The sequence below is a fragment of the Chiroxiphia lanceolata genome, chromosome 3, assembly GCF_009829145.1.
Source record: "Chiroxiphia lanceolata isolate bChiLan1 chromosome 3, bChiLan1.pri, whole genome shotgun sequence".
Classification (NCBI taxonomy): domain Eukaryota; kingdom Metazoa; phylum Chordata; class Aves; order Passeriformes; family Pipridae; genus Chiroxiphia; species Chiroxiphia lanceolata.
In genome coordinates this window covers 111,744,935-111,769,194 of record NC_045639.1, presented here as the reverse complement: position 1 = coordinate 111,769,194, position 24,260 = coordinate 111,744,935, and the positions used below count along the sequence as shown (strand labels likewise).

The 24,260-nt window shown below is 44.2% G+C and overlaps 2 protein-coding genes across 14 annotated transcripts in view; one reads left to right on the top strand and one right to left on the bottom strand.

The window, feature by feature from the left end:
• Window positions 1-1,957, bottom strand: part of SUPT3H (SPT3 homolog, SAGA and STAGA complex component) — a 301,102-nt gene extending 299,145 nt beyond the window's left edge. For 8 of the 13 annotated variants that reach the window (XR_004356086.1, XR_004356087.1, XR_004356089.1 and 5 more), the window contains exon 1: window positions 1,045-1,077. Coding sequence is in view for 3 of the 13 variants with exons in the window: in XM_032683165.1 (XP_032539056.1) it covers window positions 1,045-1,062 (18 nt within the window). In the remaining 10 variants the exon portion in view is untranslated. Of the gene's footprint in view, window positions 1-1,044; window positions 1,078-1,157; window positions 1,185-1,270; window positions 1,411-1,443; window positions 1,617-1,735 lie in introns of those variants that run through there. The other 5 variants (XM_032683161.1, XM_032683158.1, XM_032683162.1 and 2 more) reach the window with 5 other exon arrangements.
• RUNX2 (RUNX family transcription factor 2) overlaps window positions 1-24,260 on the top strand; it is a 155,387-nt gene that overhangs the window by 44,092 nt on the left and 87,035 nt on the right. Inside the window, exon 3 of the mRNA XM_032683156.1 lies at window positions 20,307-20,590. Within this exon, the coding sequence (XP_032539047.1) occupies window positions 20,307-20,590 (284 nt within the window). The remainder of the gene's footprint in view (window positions 1-20,306; window positions 20,591-24,260) is intronic.

Sequence of the window (24,260 nt, the reverse complement as noted above, 5' to 3'; positions counted from 1 at the left end):
GTTAGAGTTGGAAATGCTACTTTTAATATCAACATTTCCACCTACATGGCAACAATATACGGGAGAAAAGGAACCAAAATAAAACAAAATGTGATTTGCATATTAGTAACATGCAAATACGGGCCTGTGCAAAGTCCACCGAAGTTAACAGAGGGACTGACACTGCCTTCCACACCACTTGGATCTGGCCAGCACTGAAGAAAGATATGCAAAAAGAGAGAGAGGGAGGGTGCACTGTATCCCGCCAAGTAAGCACTGCTGCCTTAAGCCAAAGGGAAAGCAAGGCCTGTATCAAGAGAATGATGTGGGAGTTAGATCAAAGACTTCAAAAGAAAATGTAAGCGTATCACCAACACTGCTGCAAACCTTGAAACAGATTCACTCGTAAGAAATCAAATGTCTCACAATAAATCATTAGCACTAATGCCATACAGCAAACTTGGTTGCCCACAACATCAGGTTCCTGCCTCCCCTTCACACACACAGTAATATATGTTCTGCATGTATATTGTGTTTTGCATTCATCAACTACAAAGCATCCATTTGTGTAATTTCTAGGAATTTAGAAGCAGTTGATCTGTACATAGGAGGTATAGAAACACAGTGAGTGGAAAAATCACTTAAAGCTAACATAGGGAAATATGCTTCTGGACTGTTATTCCTAGGTTTTTTAGCATTTACCATTAATTTCTGAGAGGACTAATAATTTCTGTAAGGAATACCATAGACCTTAAGTAAACATTCTGAAATATGAGGAGTTACATCAATTTAGGGCATCAGTGCATGTATCCAACACTTCACATTAAGAAGGAACAGCCAAATACATAGAATTACAATTAATAAACCACCACAACTGTTTGGGCAAAATGAATAAAATCCACTTCCTGTAGGCAAAAATTACAAACTAGTAACACTTCATAGCATCAGAGTGACACGAAGAAATTAACAACTTGCAGCGTACTGCAGGCCAAAGCCTGGCCACTCTCACATAATGTTAAGAATATTTAAAAAAAAAATAAAATTAAAAAGAAGTCCTAGAAACACCTTCCAGATTAGCTGCATGACGACAAACCAAGCAGGGCAGGGCCTGATGTAACACCACCCAAGGACACCAGAGAATCCCGCGCCCCGGCCCCCCCCCCGCGCCCCGCAGGTACCGCGGGCAGGAACCGCCCCGTTAATGCTCCTGAAGGCCCCAACAACGAGCAGCCTCGCCAAGTTAATTAACAGCAACACACTGCCTAACAGCGTGCCCTCGCTGGTGACTCACTCAAAGGCTCACCCCCGGGGAAGGATGGATGGATGGATGGAGGAGGAGGAGGAGGCAGCTGAGATGTGCAGGGGAGGAAGGATGGGAGGAGGGTGGGAGCAGCTTGTGGTGCCCGGTCCCCCCACCCCGTGTGCAGAGAGCCGAGAGGGGAGAACGAGGGGCAGGAACTGAACCTCGGTCTTTCCTTCTCGCCTGGACCGAGGCGAGAAAACGAGGGGGACGGAAAGCAGCAGCAGCTTCGCGCTGTTCCCGCCGCCCACCGCCGCCACGGCCGCCGAGGCAGGCAGGGAGGGAGGGGGGGTAAAATGGCGCCGCCCGCGCCGGGGAGGAGCCGGTTCCGCCACAGCGGCCGCCCCGCACATGGAAGGCGGCGGCGCCTCCCAGGGCGCGGGGAGGAGCCGGGGCGGGCGGGGCCGCCACCGCGTCCTGCCGCCGCCGCTGCCGGTGTTCCCCTGAGCCGCTCACCTCAGCTGCTCCCTTCGGCTCAACTCTCTCCTCAGCCGCTCCCCTCAGCCCGCCCCTCACAGAATCGCAGGATCATTAATGCATATAAGTATCTCAAAGGCGGGTGAGTAGAGGATGGTGCCAGGCTCTTTTTGGTGGTGCCCAATGACAGGACGAGGAGCAGTGGCTGTAATCTAAAAACGCACGATATTTCACCTCAACATGAGGACGAACTTCTTTGCAGTGAGGCTGGCAGAGCACCGGAACAGGTTGCCCAGGGAGGTCATGGAATCTCCCTCTCCGGAGGCATTCCAAACCCACCTGGATGTGTTCCTACGTCACCTGCTGCAGGTGACCCTGGTACCAATAACACCAAGGTTGTGGGTTAATCCCTGTATGGGCTATTTACTTAAGAGTTGGACTTGATCCTTGTGGGTCCCTTCCAACTCAGTATACCCTAAGAATTCTGTGGATCACAGAATCCCTTTGGTTGGAAAAGGCATCTGAGATCATCTAGTCCAACCTATGACTAACCACCACCCTGTCAACTAGACCATGGTACTAAGTGCCAAGTCCAGTCTTTCCTTGAACACCCCCAGGGATGGTTGTTGCAGGTGCTGCCCAATGGGCCATGGCCACCCCTTCCTTCCCTGTCAGCGCTGGGCAGTGCTGGACGGCAGTGGGAAGAGCTCCAGGGCTACTGTGAGTGCCAAAATCTGGGGGATTTTGGGAAGAGGCGCCTGGATCCCCCTCAGGAGGGAGGTGTGGGCTTACACAGGTGTCTGACCTCAGCACAGGTGCCAGCCCGCCCTCATCTCTGCAGCTACAGCCCTGTACAGGTGTTCAAAAATAGCACAGTGTGAGCAACAGCAATCCTGGTTTGTCTTTAGCCTTGCAAATACCACTGGATCCTTGCTGTGGCGTACCAAGTTGTACTACTTCAACCGTACCATTAGTTCTTCAAAGCTGTGCCAGGGAGGTTTAGACTGGACATTAGGAAGCATGTCTTTACTGAGAGAGTGGTCAAACACTGGAACAGCCTTCTGGAGAGGTGGCCGATGCTCCACACATGTCAGTGTATAAGAGGCATTTAGACAATACCCTTAACAATTTGCTTTAACTTCTGGTCGTCCTTGACATGGTCAGGCAGTTGGACAGGATGATCATTGTAGGTCCCTTCCAGATTAAATACACTGTTCTATGCTGGGATGATGAAAGGCGTTGAGGTATATCTGTTTTCCTCTGATTCCTAGCAATGGTGGCTTTCTTCTTCCTATGTCCTGTCAGCTCAATAGGTTGATGGGAAAGGGCATGACTAGGTGAGCTGGAGCATTAACCCACCTTTCCTTTCATCTTTTAACCCTTCCTTTCTCCTTTCAAACCTTTTCTTCCTTCGACACCTCCTAACTGTAGGTTTCTGTGAGTTTAGTTTGGTCTTTTTGCTCATCACATGCAGGTTTGTTAGGAGACAGGCTGAAGTGCACCATGGTATAAACTGGAATTAATAAGTGGAACCAATAGAGGTAAATGGAATAACTGTTAGTGCTTTTTTCACCACCAAAAATCTCACTTTTCTTGAAAGTTTGCAGGGTGTATAAATTCCAAAGTTATGCTCTGTCTTCTTCTTTGACCTTCTCAGTCCGTCTCAATTCAAATTCCTGCCTACCCACAGAACAGGATTCATATAATTTCTCCTAGGACTCATTCTAAGAAACTGACATCATAGAGACTTCATAATTTTATGCAAATCTTAGTATTTTACTTCTTTTTTTGGGCGGGGGGAAGGGAGTGGAGGATAAGAAAAAGAAGAAAAAGAAAGCTCTAGTAACCACTGCAATGATCTTAACACTCCAGGGACTATCTGAATTCCAGTTTATTACAAAGCTGTCTTATTTTCTGTCTTTGTCTCTTAGCTTCCTTCTGCTACTCTCAGGTTGTTTTTTTTTTTTTTGGCTACCATTCACTCCCCGTCCTTCTTACAACTTCGTATAAACACTCTGCCAGTCCCCTCTGCGTTGCTTCCTCCCTGTTCCCACCTCCCACATCAGCTTCAGAAAGACGAGGTGATTCTGTGGCTGGCTGCCAAGTGCTGCCAGCCTCCCTCCCTTCTGCTGCTGCTTACGATTATGGAAGTAAAGCTGATACCAACCCGAGCACTGACAGCAACAGGGCAAAACACCAAGATATTATCCTAGAGAACGAGAGGCCTTATGCTGCTGATTCTTGCCTGCACTGCAAAGTGTAGTGAGTGCTGCGAGGAGGATGGACTAAACTATTCCTTCCTGTTAGGCATTTTAAAATATCTGGGCAACCCCAGCCAAAGCAGGGTTACTGATGAGCATCCTGGCCAAAAGGAGAATCAAAGCGTTCTGTCAAGTTGTGAAAGGTACTGCACAAAAACTCAAGGCAACTCAAGTTTTTAGCCAAATTCTATGATTTGTCAAAACTTTATATTAAACTGAGGAAGGCAAGGCAGCATATTGCTGAGATTTCTATGCATAGTTTCATGTATATCAGAACTGGTAGGACAGACTAGTATGAAAACATAGACAAATAGAGAAATTAATATGCCAGTTCCATATAGTAATTTTAATAAGGGGATTACTAGGATAATGTGGTTAAACATGTCCACTGTGAACTACATAACTTCCAGGAGCTTGGAAAGAGGCAGTGTGACTTGGTGAGGTGCCTGAAAAAGCACTGACAGAAATATTTTCTGACAAACTGTGTTGCTGTGCAGAACCCTTTTGCCTGCAGTGAGAGGTTACCAGTTCAGAAGGGACTGAAGCTGCTGCCCAGTGATGAGCTGGACTGATGAAAGAACATTCCCCCTGTTGCAACTTCTGTAGGTAATAACTCCTGGCAGAATAATTGGGCAAGATAGATACCTACTGGCTATGAAATCTGAAATCAATACAAGAAAATCTGCCAGAAGACAGGAGGAAAGAGGAGTGAGGTGTCCTTTCTAGTAGTGTGCCTTTCTCTAGCTCGTAAAAGTGCAGAGGCTGCTCCCTGCTTGGGTCTGAATTCTTACAATACTTCACAGAGAGGAAAAAAACCTGATCAGGTTTTTGTTATGCATTGTACAGAACCAAAAAAGGACACATACAAAATTGTTTCCCCTTTCCAGGTCACCTTTCAGATCACAAGGTCATTATAAACTATCTCAGCACTTTTACAAGCTGGAGTCTGCTCAAACCATAATGCTTACAAAGTTTCACTTTGAATAAGCCTGATTTTCTCTGTCATTTGTTTTCACTTTTTATTTCTCTGCAGAACATAAAAAGTCAGAAAAAGATTTTATTTTCCCCCTACATAGCATATAATTTACATCAATCATCCCAGGAGGTCAGTACCACTGGGGTGTCATTTAAATACAATGAATATAAAGTAATGAAGCTCTTGCTGGAGAGGATGGCCACAATTCTCAGAGAGAGAGAGAGAGTTTCCAAAGCATGTGGAGAAAACACAACGGGAGACCGAGTGAATTCATCACACCACAAAAATGTCTCCATCCTGTCGACAAAGTCATTAAACGAAAATGAACCATTGTTACTCTAGACACTCGCATTCCTTCGGCATAATAACCTCAGTATAGAAGCATTGGGGCAAGGAGAATTTGCACACACAGGAGAAAAAAAAATTCAATCTATTAAAAAAAACCCATAATCCGGATTATGTAATGAAAGAAATCCTCCTTGTTCCAGAGAGGAGACGGAGCCTCTGCAGAAGCCACAACTAATAAGGAACCGTATGCAGTGGTACAGGGCGGCTTCTTCTCCTCCAGCCAACAAGTCAAAGTAAATGCCAACCCAGACAATTTTTTTCAGATAACTCACAAATTATGTTCTCCTTTAATTACACGAATGTTTCTACCCTTTGCTGATCCACAGCCACCCCGGTTTTTAAGATCCCTTGTTGAGATTTCCCCAGTACTATTTCCTTTTTTGTATTCATTTACTTCCAATAATTTCTTCAGTCTCCATTAAAGCAATCTGTGAGGAATGCAGGGATTAGAAGGGTTTGCTGTGTTCAATTTTATTTAATTTTTTGGCAAAGCATGTCTGAATAGGAGAAAGTGTCACATGCCTACAGTAAATCACAACATATACCAGTTTATGAAAATAGATTATACTTCTGTGGATCTCCCTCAAGGAAATACCACTTTAAAGCAAACCACCATGCAGCCTCTGGTCAAAAAACATAGTGTTAGAAAGCTGCAGCAGAGATCCCTCCCTTTATTATAAATTATTCCATAGTATAGCAAAGTCCTCTTTACCATACTAATTTAAACAGAAACTTGCTAATTAAATTACCACCCGTAATTGTCAAAACCATATAGGAATATAATATATAGATTATCTTTTTTTTGGTTTTGATACAAAAGCACTACCTTGATTTAAGCAAATAGTGAAAAGGAAATCTCTACTTTATTTATTTTTAGTAACTGCACGGGAACAGGGAACCTACTCCAAAGTGAGCAGAGCTACTGAGGTAACACATGCCAGCAAACACCAAATCATACCTGTTAATTACAACAAATATGCTCACAGACAACAGCAAGAATGCTATTTATCCATCATTTACAGCGACTGAAGTGCAGGGAAGGGAATTGGTTTCCTGGCAAATGTCCCAATTAATTGAGCATGCTATTTATTAGGGTGCTGATTAAAGTGTACTCTGCAATATAATAGTCGAGTATGAAGTTGCCAACTCTTATTCACTCCTGGCTTGTATGGATGAAAGCAGGAGAGTAGACTAGCACAATATGAAAATAATGATGCATTCCATGCCAAAATGGATTTAAGGCAATTCCAGTGCCTGGAAATTAAAGACCTGGAGAGACAGAATTAGGTAGCACCACGATCTTGAGGATAGAACCTTATGTTGTGTAATCCAGTTGTGTGACCAAGACTTTCAATCTGTAGTAGCCATTTTGCACATGTATTAACACTCCTCTCAGAAGCCAACACCGTAGGCACGCCCTTAAGTAAGCAGCATATGAATTAAATATAAAGCAAGATAAAAGCAGAGTTTTGTTCCTGACTGATCTGAATCAATGCAGCTGAAGAAAAACTGCTTTAGAGGGGTCCTTTTCCCAGCCACCGACTCCTCCAGCCTCTCCAATCAGCTGCCCTAACTGAGGCTGTGACTTAAATCGTGTTTCTTTGTTGTACCCTTTTCAAAACCATGGCTTCCACAAATGAGGTTGGGAGTTTCCACACACAATCAAGGAGGCTTATGCTAATAATTGTATATATTATCTGAAGTAACGCTTGAGGTTTGATCTCAACCAAGATAACCACCAGAGCAAACCAAAATCATGATTTGTACCAGCGAAGAATTTCTTGGTCATGGATCACTCCTAACTCACCTTGTTAGCACTGATGCAAGATCTGGGTAGAAGGCCCAACTGGCCATGATTATTAATTAACTTAACAAGTCTGTACACGCTCTTTTTCCTACATTCTTCCCACAAGGATCACAGCATTTTGGCAACATCCTGCATTGCACCTCTATAGCCAGAGATATTCAAGGGTGACCTCTATGGTTAGAGAGCTCTGAACCTCTATGGTTTAGAGCCAAAAGGCTCTAAAAACGGTGCAGAGTCTTTCTTACGAAACTGACTGTGCCCAAAAAAACCATGCAGCTTTGAAAGAGCACTCTGACAGTATGCCAGATATCCTTGTCACCTAAAAATGAGAGCAGTAAAGAAGAGGGAAAGCTCCAATTCTCCAAAGCAAGGGAAAGAGCCAACTCTGTAGCTAGAGACTCCTCCAGCTGGGGAGCAGGTAGCAGCTTTAGCTGATGGATCTCAAGGAGCTCACTGAAGCACAACATCAAGAGAGATTCATGACCCATGTAATCACACCTGCCCATCACTCTCACTGTCCTGACTGTCAGCATTTCACTGAAACCACTATGCTGCACAAAATGCACAACCAAAGTTAACCCCGACTGAACCAGAAGCACAGAGGATACTCTGGTAACAGGAGGTATTCTGGCAAATATAGTATCAGGAGTAGGTTTCACTGGAAGCCCAGTCACCATGGTTAGTGCAAGTTTCTGAATCCTTTGTATCCTTAGCAAAAACACATCTGGGCCATTTGCCACAGAGAACAGGTGGGATCCTCAGGTTAACCATTTCCAAATGGCGTGGTTAGATTATTATGGACTCCAGTCATAAGCCTTGGGAAGATAAGTGAGAATTAGGCAGAAGACTGAACTTTTGTCTACAGGAAAAATATAAACAGAGGATATTAGTTCTTTCTGGATTGCATATTCATATAATAAAAGTTTCCAGAATCAGTCCATTCAAAACAGTAATTTCTTGACTTGTAGGAATAGTGCCAGCAATTTGCATCAAATTACTACTGGACTGCAGAATAAATAACATCAGCCACAGGTTGCTAAAGGTTTAATTTCCTTAATGTTCTGAAACATGTTCATGTTATTTGACCATGCAGAGCAGGTAGAATGCTGAGTTTATGGTTCCCCAACACTTTTTATGCCTCAGCATGGGTGCCCAGTGGCGGTAATCTGTCTACATTAGATATGAGATACAAGTGTATCAGAGAAGCTTTTTTTTTCCCCCCTGAATAAATGTTTAAATATTTAGGGCCAAATTCCATTGCTAAACATATGAACACAGCTCTCTTTGAGCTCATTGGAGTGCATGTGTATCTAAGAGCAGGACTTGGCCCTTACATTTTAGATTTTAGCAGTAAGCTTCCAATGTAAAATAACGTGTGATCTGTAACACACAGGAAAGCAGCAAGAACTAGTTTTAAAGGAAGGGTACAATTACATATTTCCATCTTTCTTTTGGATAAGAAGCACTGCCTTCAGCAGAGTTCCTGAGAATGTTCTTACCTCTTCTCCAGACAGTCTTCCTTTTGTATAAGGTGCTTCTCTGGCAGCTTTGATCATTGCTGTAGCTGGGAAACAGAGCAGGATACTTTTTTTTATTTCTTTGCTACTTCTCTCCAATTTCCATTCTACCAGTTTCAGCATAGTATCATGATGGAAAATACAGAGCCATTTTAAAATATGCTTACACTAATGAATTAGATACGTTTTTTAAATTATGAAAAACTCAGGATGTTGATTTTAAACTATAGGCAGTGTATTCAGATCAGCCAAAGGACATACCCAGTCACCCTTTCCAATATTACAGCTGGGATCAGCTAAAGCATTTTTACTGGGAACTGCTGCAGAGTACCAATACAGAGCTCTTGAATCTGGAGAGTTTCTTTCTCTATTCTTGCTATTTCCTTTATCTTTCTGTTTAAAAGTAAATTATCTACATTTTTGAGTGTCCATTTTATTTTTTAAAGTTCACATTCACCTAACATCCAGGGCCAGGAAAGACAAAGTATGACTGCATGGTCATGGTACTCGTGCAATATTGTGGGAATGCCATAGGACATGTGGTCTGGCAGAAACCTGTACCAATGCCAAAAAAAAGAGATAATTCAAAAAAAAAATATTCCCTGAGTATAAGCACAGTGATTGATCCCTCTGAATTTTCTCCAGGGTTTCAAAATTCCTCAAAAATTACTTTCTCCCATCTAATATAGCTCTGGGGTTTATCATTTTCAAAAAAATACTCTGTTATCAACTCTGTGAGCATACTGAACAGTTCATATATTATAGTGGGTTTTGTGAGAGTCGAGATCTTGTTGAGGATTAAAGTTTTTGAGGGATGGAAGGTTTTTGGAAGACTCCTTATGAAGTTCACTGTCTACCTTAGGTTCTTTTTCTGTGGTAATCTGCTAATGCTAATGGCATTCAGCACAGCAGAGAAAGATCTTGCACAGTTTTAAAGTACAGATGCAATTATATGTGAGAGTGAGCTGCTAACTTCCTCCAGTCTCTTTAAAATCATGCACAGATAGACAGACAGACAGACAGACAGATTAAACATTAATCCTCCTAAAAATGTTGTTCCATTTGTGGCCAAAATAGTATTTTATGGCATTCGTTGCAAAGGTCAACTAAAAGTTATTCTGTACAAAATAGCATCTTCTTTTATCTGTTTGAAAAATAACTTCTGCTTCAGTTTCCTTCCTCATATGCCAGCTTATTCTTTTTGTAATTGCAAAAATAAATGCCATAGAAAAAGAAAACCTCTGATACAATCCACTTCTTTTATGTTGGTTCCGCAGATCTGGTCAGTTATTAATGAACATCTGAGAAGTAGAGATGCCTGATCCAGTCTGGTTTGGCAAAATAGTTCTTATGCCTTTTCACATGAGCTCAAAAGAGCACACAGTGTGTGAAGGGGCTACAAGATTTGGCATTATTTATTATGTCAGCAACTTCACGTGGTGAGAGTATTGATCACTTGCCTTGGAATTAGGCAGCATAATCTTTGACAATTTATGTAGATGATTAAAAATCCTGCTCATCATCTGTCATCCTGCACGTGTACACCAGCACAGAAAGTCCCAGGCCATGCTGTCATTGCAGACTTTGCCCTGTTGCAGGTTTACTGAACTGGTCCTTTAGGAGCATTGATATTTTAGTAGGTGTACCTACCCCAGAGAAACAACGTGTTTTTGACAACTGCTGTCAAAATGCCCACCCACTCTCCACACATCTTGGAGTAGTGTTGAAAACAACTTCTCTTCCAGTGCAGACAAAGTCAGTGAGTTCAACACCTATTGTAACAAATTCTTCTCTGCACTCCAAGGCAAATCCCATGCAGGCAGGTTGTCCCATGAGCCCTCAACAGGCATGATTTGCTACAGTAAGCAATGAACTTACCTGACCTTGTCCACACCAGTGAGGCAGCTATTTCTACTAGTACTTGAGTGGATCTGAGGGTGGAAAACTATTTTCGACACCCCTCATCAGAAACAGATCATTTTTCTAGAGGAGGCAAAGTCCCAGTGACATTACAGGGCCCACATGCTGAAGTGCAGTGGGGTGAGTTAAGGACATGGGATCATCACTCAGGAGGGCACTTGCTCGTTTTAAATTCAGAATATTTTTGTTGTGGAATGGTATTTCCTAAAGTTTGTATTGATAATTTCACATATGATAGAAGAAAATAAGTAAACATATTGTGTGCATCTATTAAATTAGTCAGACTTAATAACAGCCCAGTTCCCCTTTCACACCAGTGCAAATCAAGAGGGGTACAGCTAAAAACAGCTGAGTTACTTGCACATGAGAAACACTTGTATTTCTGAAAACATTATATAGCTTCTTCTCACTTCTTCTCACTTAGTTGTCATGATTGCCTAAAATTGCCTAAAAAAAGTTGTGTCTCTATTGGACCCAGAGCAGAAATCAGGGAGAGGAAGGGCAGCAGGGAAAGAGCATAATTATGGGAGTACAGGGTGGGCAGCCAGGAGAAGCAAAGTGTCTGTCTCATTTACTCTGAGATAGAGAGCAAACAGCTTTCAGACTTACTAAACATTCTGGACACACTGAGAGCTCTCTGTTTATTTCAGATGTGTAAAATGCCATAACTTGCCAGTAAATGGAGCTGGGCATGCAAGTGCATGCATGAAGATAACATATTAGTTACAAGAATTATAATTGTCCTATCATTATCTTTTCTTTCTTTCCTGAACCAGAGTGAATGTGCCATAATCTAGCAAGAATCTCATGATAAGTAATGTCAGAAATAGCTTTTTTTTTCTTTTTTAGTTGCCAACTATTTAGAAATAACATCACCCCTTACTGTAGCCTTCCACATAAAAGCAACACGAACAGTAATGTCTCTAAGCAAGAATGAATGATTGGCTGCAGATTCTTTACCAAAAAGGGAGTTTATTTACTCCACACAGGTCATAAATTTCCTTAGAAAAACTATCAGTGGTAATCTACATGTGGTGTTTAGTAAATAGAGCTTTCCTCTGCTTCCCTCAGTCCATGTTCTTCAATTGTCAAAAACAGTGGAAGACAGTTTTCTTGTGCCTAAAAACACAAATTATTCCAGCTCTTTAAAATGTAGTGGAAATAATGAGCTGAAAGGCTTGACATGTTCTGCACCAAGATGGACATTTAGACATGAAAATATGGAAGGATAAGGCAAGTAACCTGAAGCAGCAAGTTAGCTAAAGGCTTCCTCTGCTTCTCTTAGGTGAAGCAACACCTTATTCCATGAAGTCTCCCATTGAAATCAGTGGAACTGCAGACAGAATAAGGCTCTTCTTTCTTTCTCACCAAGGAGGAAAAAAAAAAAAGAAAGAAAGAGGGTGGGATCTGCCTTTTCATGTAACGGGGCTTTTATCTGCTCAGAAATCGCACTAACCTCGGGGTGCCAAGCACAGTATCTTTGAAAGCATTCCAGGGATGGGAAGAGCTTCTCTATCTTCTCCTCTACAAAGAGAAGCTTGCTAGTAATGAGAGCTGCTGTGCTCTTCCAAGAAAGGTTTTATATCTGCTTTGCCCCCTCTGAGGACCTCTTACTTGTTCCCCCTGGATACTTCAAAGTTATGCTGTTCTCAGGCACATGATGTGACTCTTGGAGATGGTCCTGTGCAGGGCTAAGAGCTGGAATCAATGATCCTTGTGGATACCTTCCAACTCAGCATTATCTGTGATTCTGTGATTCTTATGTTTAAATTAGGAAAACTGCTGCGTGATACTACATCCATCTGAGTGACTGCCTTCACAATGAGTTTTACCATGAAAAGACAGAAGGATTCCCCCTTGCTTTTCAATATGTGCATTTAATAAACTATCTAAACATTTATAAGGTAAACTAGAATAATAAGTTTTGGTATTGCATCACATAAGCTCCTAATATCATAATACTCCTAATATCCCCAGGTCAAAGAACCTCATTCACATTTGAATGTCTAGTGTTAATGGTGAAGATTTTAATTATTCACATTCCTTCTAAGGCTTGACCAGCCTTTGAAACAAATTGTTTAAAACTTATCATACTTTTCATAACTGAATGATGAAGTGTGCTGTGAAAGAAATGTCCAGAATTTGTTCGTGACTACTTTTTTCTCTGACTTCAAAACAGACTATTTAAAAAAATCTGCAGAGAATTTTGACTTCTGAACTGAGAGTACAAGCCAGATTTCAGCCTGTAAGGAATTTTTATGGTTGAATTATAGACTTCTAAAAGACACAATTTAAAACTGAACTGCTGACAGTCATTCTGATCATATTTTTTATAAACCACTATTAACTAGGATGAGACCTTAAAGGAGGAATAGATCCCATCTCTATCTGCTGACTCAAGAGTTTCTTATCCTTTCCTCTAAAACAGTGCAGCCTACTGTCAGGGAGAATGTTGGTCGGACTAGACTGACTACAGATCCAACCCAGTCTAGCAAGCCCAGTGCTGCTATGGAGGCTTTGCAAAATTTAGCTGCCAACTCCTCCGTCTGGACTGAGCACGCGCAAGCAAAACCTCAACAATTTTCAGCAGCTTCTAACGCGGCCAAGCCCGGGTGGATCCTTTTGGTCAAGGGTAACAAAAGGAACTTATCTGCTTTTTTCCTCTTTATTCTTCTCTTACGCAGTAAAACTTGCCATCCCAGCTCTGAAATAGGTATTGGGATGAAATTTTAAACTGTTGTGAAACAATGTGTTTTCTCTTAATGCCGATCTTAGAAGCAGCAGAAATATTTCTGCTGCAAGTTTCCAAAAAATTCAGCTTGAAGCAGACTCAGGATTGAAAAGCTCATCCTGAACAGCTAGAAATTGGCAACATTACATGAGTGAAAACAAGGTCTTATACTGGAAAGTGGCAGACAAGCTTAACTGCAGATACTGCTGGCAGCTTCACCTATAATATTTTTTCTGCCAGATCTTTGTCTTTTATTACTAGAGAGAATCATTCCTGTGATGTCTAATGTTTTGTCATCTGCCCTTATGCCTTGTTTTTAGACTGATGTTGTTGTCTCCTGTGACTTGGCTGCCAATTCCACAACAGTCCACTAAGGGATTAATCCTGTTCTGTCTCCAAACCCACGGTCTTAAGGCCACACCTGATGTGGGACACACACATATTTCTGCTCAAATGTAAGCAGGATACTCAGCATTTTCAGGATTACAGTATGTCATACCATAAATATGATTATATTCTTGATGCTCTGGTCTGTCCTGAGTGAATTTTCAGGAAAGAAAGGACAAAAATAATTTTTATGGTTCTCAAAGAGTTGGTTTGCTGTGTCCATTATGCTTATTCTATATTTACCATTACCATATGCTTCCTTCTTCTATTTCACTCCTGTGAAACCTGTACCACTTCTTCCAAAGTTATGTGTTTTCATCTTTTTTAGAACAAGCCTGTCACTATTTGGTGTTTTTCTACTGTTTCCAGTCTCGTGTTAGTAACAAAGAATTTTTTTCTGCAATCCATGTTATTGAGAATAGATTTAGAATGGGAATCCTCACCATTGCAAGACAGAGGGAGTAAATGCAAGGATCTGGTGCTGTGCTTGTGGTTGGAAGCATTAAAAACACCTCTCCCACTCAAAATTGACTTACATCTTGTAGTGTCTTCTGTGTGAGCTTTATGGAGCTTTTATCTGGCCAGAGCGCACTTCATTAGACTCTTAAAAAACAGCATGCAAAATTTAGGGACTCTGCAAGGTTCCAAATATATAAAACCTTTTTAATTACAAACAGTTATACCACCCACTTTCCCCCCAGTAAGTCAAGGGAACCAGTTTTCACTGTCAACAGGAAAAATAGCCACAAAGTTTCTGGCTCATGCTGCTTTTATATATGCTGAAATAAGGAAAAAAATAATTTAAGTTCTCATTTTTTAGCCTTTGTATTTCTAAAACAACATACTGCTTATATGTGATTTCATCCAAGGGAAAAAACCTACATTTTTCCTCTTTATTTACACAGAAGCTGAGAGGAGGATTAATGGAAAGGGACAAAGTTGGTCTTACCATGAAAAAAAGAAAAGTTTGTCCCTAACTATGATGACCCTAACTACTTTCTGCAATTAATTTTTAGTTTGCCTGCTGCAAGCAAAAAAAAAAAAAAAAAGAATATAATATATAATTTATTTGAGAGACAGGCCATACATTTTTCTAATCCTACTACACATCCAGGTTTTTCCTGCCAGAAAACACAGGCCATACTTTCTCTTTCGAACACTGTTACAAGATGACAAGTGGGCCGAGGTTTCTTCCCATCCCGATGATGACGTGGTCGTTTGCTGCTTTAAACCTCACTGAAATACACGCGATTCCAATGGGGCATAAGAGGCTGCAGACAGGGAGGGAAATGGGAGAACTCCACAGTAGGACCCACACCTAGGCTGGAAGTCCCTGCTTATTAGAAAAGCAGAAAATACATCATTTAGGAAAAATTCAGAAGCAGTAAGTATTTACTTTTTTGCTTGTGTAGAGTGTGTTTCCCTGTGTGCCGTGGAAAAGCCGACAGCTTTTCAGCAGTGACATGGCAGGTTTCCTACCAGCTTTCAGAGTTCAAGCATTTTTTTTCCTGGTATTACTGAATGCTGAGCCCTGCTCATCTTTGGACTTCTAAGAATTCAACACATATTTTTCCATCTCAAAAGGTATATGGTCATAGTTAATACCTTATTTTATACTGAAGGAAAACTTGCTAGAAGTCTCGTCTGAGATCCCAGAGCATTCAGATCAAATCCTGAGACAGAACACAAGAGTCACAGCTCTCAGTCCTTACTTCCTACTGAAAATACTCGGGGAGAAAGTAGTACTCTCAAGATTGGGAGTTTTTTTAATGTAATCATTTTCTAGCCTGTCTTTCAAACCTTTATGCTTCTGTTTGTATTAGGCACTATAAACACTAAAAACCTGTGCATGGTGCTGAAATATTAAATGCTTTTGACTGATTTCAGGACACAAACTTCTTTTATCTGGGCTGTAAATCAACGGGGCAGGGACACAGTAGTTAAACAAACCGTAGTAGTCCATAGTCTGAGTAAGAATGCTGTAGTTACAGAGCTCATTACCACACGCCTACTTAGCAGACCGAGTAACGTGCTAATCTAGAATTACTATTTGTCATACTTAAGAAAAAGCAAAGAATAGCTGGGCAAACAGTCAACTTCCAACCAAAGTGAAAGTAAAACACTGCCAAGAGACACTGGAGCTTATCTCGCCCCTACTGAAATGAATGGAAACTTGGGCAAAACCTGCTCTAGCATTAAGTTTACTTAAGTTCACATATTTTGGCTCGATGCACTCTTCACGAGTGAATAAAAAACTTTGGGAAGGTAGATGTTGGAAAGGAGAATATTGGCAATTCCTTCACTATAGTAATAATTGCTGACATTGCTGTAGTCGCTCTGGCTAAAAATATCCAATACAATAACAAACCCAGTGAACCCATTCATTTATTCCCGTTTCACAAAGGCTATTTGCATACATAGAAAGGCTCGAAATAAATTCGGTATTCCTCATATTTCCAGCACATTCCAGCCCACCAAGCTGGCATCGAAACTATTTATTTAGGGAACGTCATCCAGGTTAGAATGTTTCATATCTGATAATTATTTTTCATCTGAGCATGCAGTGCTTACAACTGGTGTGTGCTGGGCCCATGCTTTATAAATGTGATGGTAAACAAACTCAGTGCTCTTTAAAACATTATCTTTTTGTCCAAAAGCAATCTAATTATGGCTGTATTCATAACACAGTTAAAAGTGAAAAAGCTAAAAGAAAATTTAAATTGCAGCAAGGGCACCGTACTAATGAAAATCCGATTTTGTAAAGTGGATCTGAAGGTGTTTGTGAAGACGTAACTTGCAGCGCAAGCACATTTTTTTCACCAACCTCCTACAATTCTCTGAGATCTTAAAATATGACCCATTTTGCAACTGGTGCTAAAATTCCGAGAAGTTCTGAAATAAAACCCGAGGAAAGTCGAGCAGCAGGGTTGCTCTCCATTTCAGCCAAATCCAAGCCAATGTTCCAGATTATATATATCATAACATGAATGACTTCTTCTGAAAAATGCCATCCAGCTTTTATATAAGTCCATAAACATTATTGGTACTTTTATTAATTTGTCCATAACCATTTAAATAAAATCCTAGAGCTCTGAGCTGTGATCTGTTCCAGGCTGTAGTAAGTTCCTGTTAAATGTGTAAATGTTCAGCAGAAAGATATTTTTGCACAGAGACTGAAAATCAGCTGTGCCAGATACCTGAAACTTTGTTAGGGCGTTCAGTGGAAAATTTTATTTCGACATCATAAATAACCCTGGACTATTTTAAGTGACCTTAAACTGGTAGCTTCCAACGACTTAGTTTAGTTTATCCTAATTAACTTTTTATTTTATTTTAGTAGGAAGACAGGCAACTGTAACATTTTTGGTGTGACTAATTAAAAGTGGAAATGTATCTTCTAGTTTGAAATGAAATAAATCATGATTGTCGGGCTTATATAGCATTTGGTTATAAAACAATCTCTCGCCTTCTTTCTAGTGCTTTTGGAACGGCTCTTACGGAGTGTATTAGAGCCAGCTAAGGAGGGGGTGGAGAAAGCCAGAAGAATCTATGGACATAAACATTTTACCAAAATAATTATGAAAAAATGTATTTTCTGTATCGCAACCGTAGCAAACCAGAGCTTCTGCATATCTACCAGTCCGTATAGGTGATGAGTAATTGTGCTTTGGAGACGCATGTGGCCACTTCTGGGGAAAAGCGGATCCCTGTGGCTGTCGGGGGAAGCGGGGCGAGCTCAGGAGGGCTTTGCAGCGTTATCCGCAAGGGTCGGATTTTCACAACGGGGTGGAAAACTTCCAGAGCCCCTCCAACCTTGGACCGGGGAAAGAAAAAAAAAAAAAAAAAGTGGGGGAAAGAAAGGAAATAAAGAAGCAGAGGGCACAGATCCCTGCGGGGCAGTGGGTCGGGGGGTGCCGCTCCCCGGGGGAGGCGTGGGAAAGCCGCGGGGCGCAGGGATGGAGGGATGTTCGCGGAGCCGGGGCTGGGCTGGCGCGGAGCGGGGCCGCAACCGCAGCCGCGGTGCGCGGAGCGAGAGCTCTCCCCTGTGACCGATCGGCGGAGCTTGCGGGTTGTTCTGCTGCTCCGGAGCCGAGCGGAGCAGGAGCCGCTGCCGCCTCTGCTCGCACCTCCCCCCCGGCACAGCCGGGGTTTGCCCGGGGGGGGTCAGAAATTGGGGGTAGGGGGTGTAGGAGGGCGCGGGGGGCAGCGCTACCGCACGGCGGGAGGAGGGCGCGGAGGCTCCGCGGGTGTGGAAACAGCCCCGGAGGTGCTCCCACCACCCACCCGCACACCGACACCCCCGAGCGCAGGGTGGCTTCGCCGGGCGTTTGGCGGAGGATCCGACGGGACAAACCGGCGGTGCCGGGCTTGGGGCTTGGAAGGACTCCGTGGAAGGGCCGCATCCTGCGCACCCCTCAGCACGGCCAGGCACACACACACCGCCCCGAGTCACACACAGGCGGCGAGCAAGGAGCACACACGCAGCGCCGACTTTTTACAAGAAGGTGGAAGTAGCAAGTCGGAGTAAAGCCTTAGAAATTAGAGGGCGGGTTGTGATAGGCTGTTATCTGCGCGGGGAGGCGGTGACACTTTCATACCATTGGGTATGTAAATGGTTTTTAATAAGATCTGCCCTTTTTTTTTTTTTTTTTAAGGGAGAAAACAAACCAGACTCCCTTTACCTTAATAGTCTGAAGGGGGTTTTATAGCTTTCATTCATTCAAGGAAATGGTTTAGGCTTTAGACTACCGGAGACTTAGCAAAAAACCCTTTGGCACCAGATTATTATTACTATTATTTTTTTTGCAAACAAGATTTTTCATGCCTTTTTTTTTTTTTTAAACAAACAAGCCCAAAAGTGTTAATGGAAAAAACCCGGAGAGAAGTGGAGATCCGAGACCGTCTCCTGCTCCCCCCTTTCCCCGTTCCCCTCCCCGTGGGTGAGAGTTTCTCCTCCTGGGGGGGATGCACATTGGTTTATTTATTTTGAAGGCTGCAGAAGTCTGAGGACTGAAGCACCACGTGCTGCTGACTCTCATCAGCATAATGATCGCCTTAGCCAGAGAGTCCTGTATATATAAACCACAAAAACCTAATCATTAGAAATCCCAGCCTCCAAAAACCACATTCAGGACAAAAAAACTGTGGCGTGGGTTTGGTTTTTTTTTTCCGGCTCCTTCATCTTCCCCGACCTCAACTTCTTGGGACCCAAAAGAAGTTTGTTGCTTTTGGTTGTTTTTTTTTTCATTATTATTATTTTTAACCCGATTTTTCAGAAAGAAAAATAACTCAAACCAAGCGACATTTTAATGATTTTTTTTGCTGCCGTTGTTCATCAAGGGCAAAAAAAAAAAAAAAAAAGCAAGATTTTTCTTCGCCTGTTCAACTCAACGGACTTGGATCCAGCAGCGACTTCATGTGAAGGACCGGGCTGCACCGAGGCTGCCTTTTCCCAGAATTTACTTGGTCATATTTTAGAAATCAGCCTAAGGAGGGGTGTTTTATTGTTGTGTTGTTTGATTTTTTCCAGCTATGGTCCCCGCTTTTTTTTCCCTGGGAATCCGAAAGTTTAACTTTTCTTAAGTCCTGATCCTGCCAAAGGAACTGGCTAAAAAGTCTCTCTTTTAATTATCAGCCCTGAGACTTTCCTCTTCACCCCAACAACCCCAATCACTTTCTTTCCACGCCGAAATCGCTTCGGGAGCACCTTTTTTTTTTGGAGGGGGGAGCCACTTTTCCCAAGCCCCTTCCCGAGCTCCCGCTTCCTGAAGCCAAAGGCAATAAGCGGGAGAACTCAGCGGCTCCTCGCTTCTGTCCCAGCGAGGCTTTTTGTTTGCTCCTTTTTTTTTTTTTTTTTTTTTTTTTTTTTTTTGCGTGTGTGTGTGCGTGTGTGTCCGGAGGAGGAAGATTTCCTCGGAGGAAACCGGGACGTTCCCCTGAACCCCCCCTCTCCTCTCCTCTCCGGGGCTGAGTTACGCTCCGATTCTGGCGGCCACCAGCAGCAGCAGCCCAGGAAGCTGAACCAGCAGCGAGTTCTACTTTTCCCAAGACAATATTTGGAAAATCCGAAAAGGAAAAGAGGACAGGGAGGGAGGGGAAGAAAAAAGGAAAGAAACTCAAGCACTTGAGGGAAGAAGCGGTGGCTAGAAGGAGGGAAAAGAGCAGAGAGACTGTGCGAGAAGGAAGGAAGGAAGGAGGAGGAGAAGCAGCAGCGCTTTGCAGCTGGGCAGAAGCCGGGACCATGCAGTTTCCAGCCGGGCTGTGCTGAGAGGGGCAGCCCCGGACCAACCGCCAGACTCTGCCTCCTTGCTGCTCCGGGCTGCAGGCGCCCCCAGACCGGCATCACCCCCCGCCCTGTCCGTCTTTCTTTAAGAAAAAAAAAAACAAAACAAACCAAAACCAGACTGAGATTTTTTTTTCTTCGTACTTTTAACCCGCTCCTTTATTTTTTTCTATTTTTTGCCTGTTTTGCTTTTTTGACCCTTATCCTCACCCCTTCACTTTTTCACTCACCCCTTTTTTTCGCTATATATATATATATTATTTTTTTTACAACCCCCACCCCCCACTACACGCCTCCTCGACGAGAGATCCCCCTACCGCTCCCCCCCCCCCGCCCCCCAATTCGCTAACTTGTGGCTGTTGTGATGCGTATTCCCGTAGATCCCAGCACCAGCCGGAGGTTCAGCCCCCCCTCCAGCAGCCTGCAGCCCGGCAAGATGAGCGAGGTCAGCCCGGTGGTGGTCGCCCAGCAGCAGCAGCAGCAGCAGCAGCAGCAGGACGCGGCGGCCGCCGTGCCCCGGCTGCGCCCCCACGATAACCGCACCATGGTGGAGATCATCGCTGACCACCCCGCCGAGCTGGTCCGCACCGACAGCCCCAACTTCCTCTGCTCCGTCCTGCCCTCGCACTGGCGCTGCAACAAGACCCTCCCGGTGGCGTTCAAGGTGAGACACCCCCCTCCCGCAGTCGCCTCTGCCGGAGATGCTCCCCCCACGCCGCGCCGGCTGCGCTTCCACCCGCAGGGGCTTCTGTGCCAACTCCCGGCCCGCGGTGTCTCCGGTGACCCCCGGCCCGCAGGAGCTTCTGTGCCCCGCCGGCCCGCAGGGATTTCTCTGTGTCTGTCTCGCAGTGTCGCCGGTGCCCCCTCCTCCCCCGTCCTGCAGGGGCTTTTGTGCCCCCCTGGCCCGCAGGGACTTCTGTGGCCCCCCGCCCCCCGTCCTTCAAGTGCCTCCTGTTTCCCCTAGGTCCGGAGGGACTTTTGTGTCTCCCCCCCACCCTGACCTGCAGGGATTTCTGTGCCCCCCGGCCCCCCTCCTGCAGCGTCTCCTGTGCCCCATCGGCCCGCAGGGGCTTCTGTGTTCTCCCTTCTGCAAGGGGCTTCTGTCTCCCCCCGCCCCCCCAGCAATGTCTCCGGTGCCCCTCGGGCTGCAGTGCCTCCTGTACCCCCCTCCCCACCCCAGTCCTGCAGTGCCTCCCCGTGCACCCCCATCCTGCAATACCTCCTGTTCCCCCCGCTCCCGGCCCACAGGGGCTTCGCTGACCCCCCAGTCTGCAATGACTCCTGTATTCCCGCCCCCCCAAGTGTTCAAGTCTTACAGTGGCTTCTGTATCCCGTCCTCGTTCTGCTGTGTCTCCTGTACTCCCCGTCCCGCAATGTGTCGGGGTGCACCACCGCAGTGCCTTCCAACTGCAGTGGTCCCCGTGCCCCCCGTCCTACTGCGTTTCCTGTGCCCCCTGTAGGTCTGCTCTTCCCCCCTCACCCTTACCACGGCCTCCGTGCCCCCGGAGCCATCCCGTTATCTCCATCCCCGCGGGGCACTGCCGGCGTGTCCTCCCCGGGGCGCCCTGTGCCCCCCTCATCATCCACCCCGGAGACACTCCCTGCACCCCCTGTCTCTGGGCTTGCCTTTTTTAAAAAAAAAAAAACAAACCCAAACCTTGCGTGCCCTCCCTGAGGAAGGGGTGACCTCAGTGTGGCAAAGTGGGTGCCCCCCCTCTCTCGAGAAACCCAGTCCCTGACCCACGGAGGTCTCCCTTCCTTCCTCTCCGCTCCCGGGAGTGGGACTGGGGGATTTGGGGTGGCTCTGAAGCGTGCGGGAAGGCGGAGTGGGGTCCGAGGTTCAGGCGGGGGTTGCAGAGTGGGATCGCGGCTTTGCCCTCCAACATCCCGGGCTGACATGGGGCTGGGAAGGGGGACACAGAGCTCCTGGGTGGGGGGGACACGAGGACCCTTCACTTCTCCTGGTGGACAAGCGAGGAAGTGGCTACCCAGAGACTCTCTCCTTGGCAGGGTCGCACGTTTCCATAATAAATCCCACCCCGCTCTGCACCGGGGATGCTGCTTTTAATTTTCTGTCTCCATCCCCACAGTGCACTAATGAGAGGAAACGATTTTTTACAAAAACTGTAATAATAACAGTAATTGCATGCTTTAAAACAAGCCTTTTTCCTCCCCTAGCAATATTTCCAAGCATGCCCCTGGAGTTTTTCCCCCAATGGCCTTTGGTAGGGAGGGGGCAATGGCTGGGAATGTCCCCAAACACCTGTCTGAGTGGGATGTGGGGTCGGAGCGAGGTGCGTTGGCCCTGCAAGGGCCTCATCATACCAACGTTTTCCTGTGAAAAATAACGCGCCTGGAAATCCCTCAAAGGGCAGAAAAGTTTGGAAATGGTCTCACCCAGCACGTTCCAGAACGCAGCCTTGTTCTTGTGTTTCCCCACTGCCAGCCGTGTTATCATGGCCGTTTATCCAGGAAAAAATAGTAGAAGTGGTTAAATGAGCTGGTGTTAAAGTGAGTGGTGATAAAGATAGAGCTTTGCTTTGAAAATCTTACGGGTGTGCGGGTGAGGGGTCACTAAAGTGCTTGTGTGTGTGGGAACAGCTTGGAGAGGCTGGAATTACAGGAGGAACCCTTTGCACAGGGCCTGCTTATGCAGGACAGGATGGTCGGACTCAGTAGAAGTGGCAGAACAATGGGTTGTCTTTTGACTTTGTGACTCGGTGTAGCACTCACAGTTTCTCTAGGTGTGGATCACGGTGATTCTGATTCACAGGGGCTGCAGGGTGAGGAGGAGGAGGAGGAGCTTTTGCAGAATTGTGATTCTAATTTAATTGAGAGTTAGATTAAGTTGGCATTATAGTTACTCTTTAAAGAAGGGACGCGAGAGCTGTTGCATTATCGTGCTCGCGTTGTTCTCATTTGAGGTGTCTGAGCCTTCTCCTACCTCACAGCAATTCAAAGGATGCGGTCGCAGCTCATTAGAATAAGGGAAAGACCTAAAATAAATATTAGAATATTTAGGATATTATTACAATAAGAATGCCTACGTGTGATAAAAGGATAGAAAAAGGATTAGACTGTTTCCCAATATTTTTTTGTGTTCATATGTATGTATTTATTTGTTTGTCTCCTATATTTGACTGCTGACAGGGCAGTGCAGATCTGACTGATTTACTGATGCTATAGGGCACACGTTGCCCCTTGCACCCTTCCACTGTGGGTGCAGCTGTGTTTTCGCATGCAATACGTACTTTTAAAAATTATTCCTAAATTACATTCACCCTTATTTAGTGGTAAATTAATTTGAAACTCATTTGAAATACTTTTGACTATTTATTAAAAATTTATTTCATTTTTCAAATGTAATTTTCATGGAGTTGCTCAGTAGTTTTAGACCAAAGAAGCTGCATGTATCATCCAGTGAAACACTTGACTGTGTTATAACAGAATGGGAATTAGCTCTGAAAGGGAAAGAAAAGACAGATTTGAGCTATAGAAATCTCAGCTAAACATAACTTGAAAGTGAAATAGCTCACAGACAACACACTTTATGAAGTTTTATTGGCAATAAATAATATGTTGATGATAATGTTTTGAGTGGTGTGTTAAGTGTGTCATAATTCTCTTGCAGCAATCTCCAGTGAAAATGTACACTCAATATAGCACTGTTTTAATTTAAAAAAACAGATATAAATCATATGCAGGAGAGGAAGTATGTTATAAACAGTGCTGGGTTTGATTATAATTTTTTGAAATAGTGTTGGCTTAGCATTAGGTTTGAATTTTAAGTATTAATATTTGCACACACTGGGGAGGGAGCCCCTGTCGTGTGCTCTCTAATAAGATTGTTAATGCAAACTGGTTTTGTGGGGAAGAGGATTAGATGGGTACCTATTATTACAGCTCTAGCTCTTCATATTCCAGCACAAAATAAATGCATATTGTGCATCTGAGTCCAAATCATATTCACTTCTTAATCTCAGTAGCCAGTGGTACTTTATTTGAGTCAAGTCATCAGAACTTGGCCCCTCTGTGGGAGTTTTTACTACAAGTCATAAAGATTAAAATTGCCACGTTAGAGGTTACAAGTGACTTCTGTATGATGCTAATAGTAGCAAAGAGTCTTAGTGGACCTAAAGGCAGGGGGAAAAACGGGACATGGAGTCTAAAACCTCTCCCCAGTAGCACCACAGTAGTTCTGGGTCTGTCAGCATTTCCACTCCAAACCCCAAATTTCAGAGTTTATAACTCAGCTGTTTTAAATAGCTTCAAGCTGAAACCTGCTGTATAAATTGTCAGCCCAGATGTACATTTTGAAACAAAAAGTAGCGCGA